Below are 8,978 nucleotides of genomic sequence, written 5' to 3' on the forward strand. Positions count from 1 at the left end.
CCATTGAACTCAACTTTTGATCAGAAAACAGCAAAGGTAAGACGTATTTGCCGTTGTCCCAGTAAAGCTAAGTTGTGCGTTGTCGAGTTTTGGTCGCTCAGTGATGATACTTATACCATTGGGATCTGTGGAATCACAGCTTTCAGATGANCACTTGCAAAAATGAAATAACATTTCTGTGAACTGATATTTGTTTAGTGAGCTTATTAGAGGATGTTCCCATTTTTTGGGGATGTTCTCTTTGATTGTAAAATGTCAATGAAGATGTCAGACTTAGTATATTTGTTAATAATTACATACAACACATGGAATTTGTGTGTGTGTGTGTGTTCCAAGTGAATCTGCGGCCCCCTGGTGGCCAGTACATCAATGATGTGGCCCCAACCACCATCAAAGTTGCCCATCCCTGATCTAGGGTGACCAGGTGCCAACAATCCACATTGGACAAAGAGGACGTTTTTGCGGGACATGTTACTGCGTTGCCAAGAGCTAGTTTAGATTAATATATATTTTGGTTTCAAGAGGAATATATCCATAGATCAATATTTTCTTTATGAGCCAGGTGTTTCTCGTGAGTTTCGGGGAAGCGTCGCTTCAAAACATATTCACCTCTGTGCGCAATACAAAATAAATTCTTGCAAATCTGACAATAACTCTCTGGGAATTGCCCTCCACCGGCTACACCATACACCCATAACAAGTAAATACATTTCTCTGTTGATTGATTGACATCTGACACAACTAATGGTGATAGCCCTCTCGATTTCTACACACCTTTGGTTAAAAGCATTGTTTTAGACGGGCGACCGTGAATCAAATGCGGGACATCAGCTAAATGTGTGGGACAAATGATAAAAATGCTGTGGAGTCCTGCACAAAGGGACCCCAGATATATCGCAAATTGGTATTGACATTAATGTTATTAATTACACTTTTGCTTTCCCTAATGTGACAAATCTACTGCACAGGCTATTTAATTAATATTGTATCAGCTGAGAGGCTCTATATTAAAGACATTGCAAACTATTAAAACCTCAATACCCCCAAATAACAGCTAATCATTTTGCATTTAGTGGCAGCCCTGCAAAAAAAAAAAAAAAAGCATTCCTGTCTGCATTCCAGCTCCATTTGGCTCTTCAGCTTTCCTTCACAAAAAAACACAGGACATTCACATGAGCACAAAGGATTTATTTTAAAGCTTAAGTCTTAGAAGAGAGACATTAGGGCTGGGTCCCTCCTCAGCTGATTGGCCCATGCTGGCTATGAGCCATACTGATGGTGGACCCACATGAGAATAATCAATGCTAACATGTACAGACAAGCTGAACAGTGGGTAAATATAACTTGTATCTAGATAGATGAGGGATCCATCACAGCTTAAGGCCTGATGTTGCTATTTTAATTCAGAGGTTAAAAAACCCATCTGAAATATCCTGACCACCTCCCTCCTTCCACCTGATGTCACGGCCAACAGCTCATGTGATTGGTCGAGTCCACAGCCCGCCAGCTGTTTGTAATCAGGAGCATTTGGGAGTTTGGATCACATGACACCCTCAAGGCACACATGCACACATAGATATATACATACAGGGTGCAGTGCATCTTTAACCTCACACCCCTTCCCACAGGCTACTCCTTTGCAGTCAGGATCACCTCCAGATGTGCACACTGTGTTCTCACCTCAGGATAAAATAACGGGGGAGGGGTGCGGCACATGGAGGGGATGGGTCAATGCAATGAAAATGAAAAATGGAAATAGCAGGAAGGAAGGTAAGACAGAGAACAGAGGTATACTGAGACAGAGGTAGACTCCTCATGTTCAGGATCAGGAAATTCATCCTAAAAATCTAAAATTAACCTTTAAATGATGTCTTCATTTAAGTTAAACACACATTATGAGGGTAAAGTCTTCATAAGGGGAGGTACTTAAAAGGATTGTGACTCTGCTGCCTCCTAGTGGGCCAAGCCATTAAATACATCATTATACATTAACACGTTACTCTCTAATCTCATTATTTAAACACAGAGGTATGATGCAAAACGTTTTTTTTCATTTAATTTATTTTTCATTTATACATAATCAAAAATTAAAATACATATAAAACATGTAGAATTATTTTTTGCTCAAGAGTAATCATTCAGTGGTTGAAGAGACAAGGTATTGCTCTTACTATGGCTCCGACACTATTAGATTAAGGTTACTGCAGCGCAGGTGCTGTTCTCAGTGAAAGACACTCTCTCTCTTTCATTATTTTCTTCTTCTGTCATCCTGACTTTGTCCTCGAAACAGTCTCGAGTTTTGTCTAATAATAAAGCTCCACAGAGTGTACAGTTTTCACTTTTGTCTACACGTAAAAATGAACAAGAGAATTGCGACAAACAAATGGTACAAAATAGAAAGAGACACAGAAGATGAAGTTATAGCAACAGCCAAGCCTGTTCCTCATTAATGCCTTTAAAAGGTCTGTTTTTGGTCAGATTTAAGGTTAAAAATGACAGCACAACAGGAAATGGTTATGTTTTCTGTGACAGGAACACATACTGCACAAATATTTATACTCACATCCATCAAAGTGTTTGACCCCTCTCGGTCACATGTATAATGCAGTAAACCTACAGTATACTGAAGGCATTTAACTGTATGTGTACCATACATTCACATAAACATAACGATTATAAAATCAAGTTTAAGACACATGATGATCAATAAAATGGCTTGAACAATTGCTTAATAATAATGTTATTTTGTAAAACACTTAAATTGTCAAGTGTACTCACAATATTGGAGTTGTATTTTCTCAATTTACACATGTTTACATTCACTCATGTGATTTAGAACATATATATTTACACAATGAATAATCTCTAGTCATGCCATTCATTAGTTTAGTTATGGGTCCACGGACACTTTTCACATTCAAAAGTCAAAGTAGGAGTACATGACAGCAAACACGATGTACTCAATTTTCATACGTGTCTTGGAAGAGGTATTACTGCATGTGATGTTACAGTTAACAATTACTGTACCTGTGCACTTCGCTTTAAAGTCACTTAAATTAAAATATTGGGGACTATTTTGGAAGTAGCCGTAAAAATGTTAATAAAACAGTTAATACATTGATATTTAACTGGACAGTTACATGACTAGATTGAGCCATAAATTAATGTATCATATTTTAAATGGATACTGTTAAATATATTGTCCATTTAATTTTTGTTCATTCTGTTAAATGTAACGTTAAAGTAAAGATCTATCTTTTAAAAAATGTACTTTAGTAGAATTCAATACCTCCTTTCTGCCCCTATTTTCTGTTAACTTGTTTTGAAAAATACAGTCAAAATTGCCTGATATAAAAAATGTAAATAAACAGTCCTTAATCAGACCTTCCTTATATTGTCCAACGAAGTAACAAACAATAATTTGCTTTATTAGCATTTTCCGGCTCTTTATGTCCACCATTGAGGACGAACGGGTGTGACATTCACGGTTTATGAGACAACATCCTGATGTCTCCCATCAGACCTCTTCTCTCTTTAAAAAACCTTCGATGGCATTTAATTGAATTAATTTATTCAGGTGTATTATTCACGTGCGGCATTCTTCAACCTTTCTCTTAGCTCATCTTGCTTATAACAGTATATACAGAAAGCAGAACTCATTGGAATAGTATATCTCAAAATAAATAACTGTAATAAATTATTGTAAAATATTTTGATTGCTTAATAGACTTCTTCAAAATAAAATATAATTTCATAAATTATCTACAGAAAGTGCAACTACAAAATAAAAAATATATTACTGAAGGTCATTCATTCACACAGCCTTTCTGCTTCCTTTGGCTCTCCCAGCGTTGAGGTGACACTGGTGTGTGAAGCTCGAAAAGAAAGTGTGACAATGTCATAATGTATCCTTTTAATTGTGTGTAACATTTTCTTTTTGGCATATGTAAAGTTTTCTAGTGTCAACTCTTACCGAACCGTCTTTAGTTCACACAGGGATGGATAAAAAAAGGTTGAAGGACCCTGATAACAAAAGAGTTGTGGTAAGGTCAATTGTGTTGGATTTAGGGTAAATTATTGCTTAAAAGAAAGTTTGCACACACACACACACACACACACACACACACACACACACACACACACACACACACACACACACACACACACACACACACACACACACACACACACAGCTCTTTTTTCCCCTTGAACATAGGTAACCCAAAGTGCCTTGCATGAGCCTTCATGAACTCTGAGGTAAAGAAATAAGAAAGTACAGTAACACTGGACAGATGTTCTGTAGAATGACCTCGTACACAGTCATTAGCCAAAGACAAACATCCATAAAGGGAACATATTATACCTCAAAACATGTTTAGGATGCCGCTGCTTCAACTGAAGTCGGTCTTCTAACATTTACACTTTTCAGTTTACAACATCACACTAAACTGACACTAAGTCTTGTGACCCAAAAGAAGATTTAGCTATGTATTACTGAACCTGCATTGTATTTCTAAAATCTATCAAATATTCAACCATATCATCACTGTTAAGATTTAACCCACTCATGGCACATTACATAAAAAGACACAGTAGATTTAAGGAATGATCACAGATAAACCTACTTAGTTTAATAAGAAGAACCTGGTTTGTTTTTAAAGTACAAGTGTCATGAAGCCTAGCTCAATGTACATGGGTGGAGTGTTGCTTGTGATGAAATTAAGAAAAAAGGGAGTAGAGAGGTTGTTGTTGTAATCATTGTGTGTGTGTGTGTGTGTGTGTGTGTGTGTTCTATCTTTGTGAGGACCAAATGTCTTCTACCCATTTCTATTAACAGTGGATCCAATTTTGCAGCAACTTACTGGTAGCCCATTTACATTCATATTTACAAGTAGTTTAATTACTTTTTGGCTATTGTTCTGTGAGTAGTTAACTACTGAAACTACAAACACATTTTGACCATAAAATGACAGGGAGGATTTTTTAAATTCAATTCTAAGATTGCTTCCCTACCCTAACACTCAGTCTGCCCTTATCAATGTAAATGGGATGGACAAAATAATAGAAACACCTGTGAGTGTAATGCACCACAGACTGCAGCAGATGACCACACGTTTGATTTCATTATTTTCTGAAACAAAAACTTAATATTAGAGAATCATGAAGGTAGGATTTATTGCCGGACTGTTGAATATGACTCCATTAGGTGGACATTGCTGTACCTAAAATAACTGGATATATTCCTGCTTTTTATCTGTGCTAGGGTTCAGTTTATGGCTTTGGCTAGTTCTTGTATTAAATGAAAAATCCACCATACAAGATGATTTATAACGACCTAATTTATTGACTTTGGGAAGTGAAGTTGATCTATAAAGACAAACAGCAGCTGTGTCCCCACGAGTAAATAAAAACGGGCTGACATTTCTGGAGACAGCACAGTGACACTCACTAACTGGGGCTGTTTGAGATGTTACATCCGAATGAGATTGAAATAAACGCACGACTTTCAGGTGTGAATCAGCAAATGTCCTGTTATCTCAGTGAAACCACCATGGCTGCCAGCAGCTGTGACTGTATCCTCCATTATTGACTGTCACTGTGGATGGAGCAGCTCCAGGACATGTCTGTAAGTTATCAGCCATAAATGAAGAGCTATTCGATATTATGGAATTTTCACAGGTGATTGCTGCTGCTGTAGGAGACAACGTCTTTAAGTTTCAATCCTTATATCATCCTTCAACCTCAGAACTAAGAGAGGAAGCTAACGGCGGAGTACAGGCCAGACCTTAAAGGCTTTCTTCCCTGTGTGGTTTAGTGAAGCTGGAAGTAGATGATGATGGATGAGAATTTGGTTTCCTTTAGTTAAGATGGTTAGAATGAGTTAAGCACTGGCTTTTTTTTGGGAAGGTAAGATTGTGAGCATTATTATTCACCTCACAAAGATAGAAGTACATGTGTCTACCTTTCCTTGTCTGTGAGCTTGTGGACAGTATGTGTTGTGGGTAGCTGGTAGAAATCATTGAGACTTGTTTCAAAGCAGCCAAATTGCAGTGTCCTGAGGTCCAGAACTACATTCTGCCAGGACTTCGGACATCTTTTATTCGTCTATGAAGGTGATCCCGTCAATCCTGCAGAGTAAAAACAATGGCATTAGCACAGCACAGAGCACATTTGAACAGTTAGCAGTTGGAGCAACAGTTGCAAAGCACAGAAGAAGTGAGTAAACCACAATGTGCTGCAGGAATATTTCCAGATGACAGGGTGAGAAAAGAGAGGGTATGGCCTTGCCTTCTTAGCAGCCACAGGATGAGTGTCTTTTTGATTGGAGTTGAGGGATTTCCACACAGTGCTTTTAGACATTTCATCAGATATATTAATATCAGAGGGGTCAGACCTGAGGAGCGGGGAGAGGAGAAGAAAAGGGAGTTTGTAGGGAGAGAGTACGGGTTTAGGGAGAGGTCCCAGTGTGGTAATTTTCACAGGGTGAGGGAAAGCAGAATGCAACACACCAAACAACCCAAGCATGCATGTAGATAGACAGGAAGGGGAAGCCGTTATCTTGTGTGGGGTTGTGTGTGTGTGTGTTTGCTCACCTGGGGTCATGTGCTTTTGGGGTCTGGGCAGGATACCTGCTCTCCATAGGAATCTGAACAGGAGCTGTATCATCCTTCTTTGTACTGAGCATTCCCTGTGATTCCTATAAGACAGATCCATGCCACATGTTCAGTCAATGTGCATGTTTATTTATTTCCCTCTCTGTATCTCAAGATCCCATTTAGTTTACCTCTTCTATCGTTTTGGTGGCATCATCAAGGTTTTTTTTCTTCCAGTCAGGCATAAGGTCATCCAGATAACTCAGCTCTCGATTGGAGAAACACCAGTCCAACATTTTGCGGATGAAAACTAAAGCTAGCACCTTCAGGCACAGAAGAAGAAACACATTTGATTTGTATAGGATTAAATGGAGGGATTAGCAAAGAGAAATAAGGTATGTGGGCAGTTGTTAACTCACCATCATGGGGAAGACGATAGCGGCAGGTGAGTGCTTGATGACCCAGAGCAGCACCAGACAGGTGAGCTGGGTGAGAGTGAACAGGTGCACCTTCCTCAGGGGGACGTGCCGCAGGTAGATGAAGTCTGGCTGGTGCTTCGCCGGCATGCCAAACAACTTCAGACGGTCAAAGAACTGAGAAGTGAACGCAGGTGGTGGAGAAATTAGAGAGGGTAAAGGAGAGAGATACATTAATGGGAGCAGAGCAGAGAGACAGATGGTGAATATAGCAAGACAACGAAAGTGATTATAAATGACAAATTTAGTCTGACAATTAACCGTCAGGCCTCATGGAGTTGCGATAAAATTAATTGGGTGAGGAGAGGGCATCCCATGGACAGCAGCCACATTAATACAAAATGTGGGAAGGATATGCCAAAACATGAAACTGGGCCATTTGTTATTTAAAGTACATATTTGCATCTTGCACAAAAGGGTTTGGATCATATGGACAAAGAGACAGTCCCATTAACACTCACTAGGGGTGCCAAAGTCAAACCCAATTTTCCTCATCCTGTAAATCATTTTTACCACATATTTATGTATATATGTCATGTTCTACATTACCTGTATACCCTTTAGTGAAGAGACTCCCATATAAAGGAACACACCATAGAGCACTGGCATAGGAATGTACTGCGTTGGAAAAAACAAAACATTCATCATTCAGCGTTGATGAGTAACATTATTTAAAAGCCATCCCAGCCACAGGGGACTAGCATTGCACAGCCTCTCTGACTGACCTGCAGGGCTCCGGTCATGAACACAGAGCAGCCCATGAGCAGGAAGATGAGCAGGCCAGTCATCCTCTGCTCTCGGATGCCCAGGAAGCGAGGCATCTCTCCGGGAGCCGAGCTCTCCGACTCCAGCTTTAGGCTGTTGACGTGAGAGATGGACAGCACTGTGGCTGCTACGAACCAGGGCAAGCCCATGATGGAGCAAACTGCCAGCATCACCCCCACCATCAGCAGGTCCAGGTGGTACCCACAGCCCTTCTGCATAACAAAGACAAGCAAATATAGGTACATGTATAACTAAGCTACTAAAGTCGGTGGTCCCCTACGTGTATTGGGGTTACAGATGAGGTCCAAAACTAGCAAGCCACATGAATGTCGGGGAGCAATTCATTTTATATGCTACACACAAGGGTGTAACTTTGGTTTGAGAAGTGGGGGGGGACACAAAACAGGGGGTCCTCCGCAATGAAACATTTTCTCAATTTAATTCCATTTCCTGCCTTTCTACAAATATGTTAGGGACTATATTGTTAACAAATCCAAGAAAAATGTGTAGAGTATATAATGAGTGTGCACACTTATCTAGTATCCTCTCCATGTGAACCTGTTTTATTTGTGCTGACCTCACATCCTCTAGGGGGGTCCGGGGGCATGCACCCCCGGGAAGATTTGTTTCTTTAAATTGAAGTTGAATGCATCAATCTGGTGCACTTTGAGGGCAATATTAAGAGATGTAAGGATACAGTTCTCAACACTCATATGAAACAGAACTGTATATTATTTCAATACTCAAAAAGCCTTAGAGATATGCAAGCATAACACTCAATTGATAAACTCCTCTCTCTATCTTATCTTACTAGTCCTGCTTCTTTCTTTTATTTATGCATATTTGACTAATCACTCCCGCTTTCAAACTGTTTTTTATTTTGTTACTGACTATAGCACACATTGGAAGGATTTCTATTTCTACTTATTTATATACAACTAATATACATAGATGCGAATATCTTGTTTACATAGATGTACCAAACGTTTGAGACGCAGACTGAGATACTCTAGACTAACTTTACATCTAATCCTACAGAGTCCTTTACCCTCCCTGAGCTGACGTTATCTTCTCTCAGTCCGACGTGAGAGACTCTCCCTCTCCTTATTGTTGACAACAGCTTCTAATCTCCGTTAGCCTCCGA

At 39.5% G+C, this 8,978-nt stretch overlaps 1 protein-coding gene across 4 annotated transcripts in view; it reads right to left on the minus strand.

Annotated features, from left to right (window-relative positions):
* Positions 1-4,494: 4,494 nt before the first annotated feature.
* The window catches only part of slc4a8 (solute carrier family 4 member 8), a 50,140-nt gene continuing 45,656 nt past the window's right edge, over positions 4,495-8,978 (minus strand). For 3 of the 4 annotated variants that reach the window (XM_010782150.1, XM_010782141.1, XM_010782165.1), the window contains 7 exons: positions 7,795-8,046; positions 7,619-7,687; positions 7,013-7,186; positions 6,785-6,916; positions 6,594-6,697; positions 6,289-6,394; positions 4,495-6,128 (listed from right to left, as the gene is read on the minus strand). In XM_010782150.1, the coding sequence (XP_010780452.1) occupies positions 6,123-6,128; positions 6,289-6,394; positions 6,594-6,697; positions 6,785-6,916; positions 7,013-7,186; positions 7,619-7,687; positions 7,795-8,046 (843 nt within the window). In that variant the 3' untranslated portion in view covers positions 4,495-6,122. The remainder of the gene's footprint in view (positions 6,129-6,288; positions 6,395-6,593; positions 6,698-6,784; positions 6,917-7,012; positions 7,187-7,618; positions 7,688-7,794; positions 8,047-8,978) is intronic. The other variant, XM_010782157.1, reaches the window with a different exon arrangement.

This window comes from Notothenia coriiceps, unplaced genomic scaffold, assembly GCF_000735185.1.
Source record: "Notothenia coriiceps isolate Sejong01 unplaced genomic scaffold, NC01 NC01_scaffold00000496, whole genome shotgun sequence".
Lineage (NCBI taxonomy): Eukaryota > Metazoa > Chordata > Actinopteri > Perciformes > Nototheniidae > Notothenia > Notothenia coriiceps.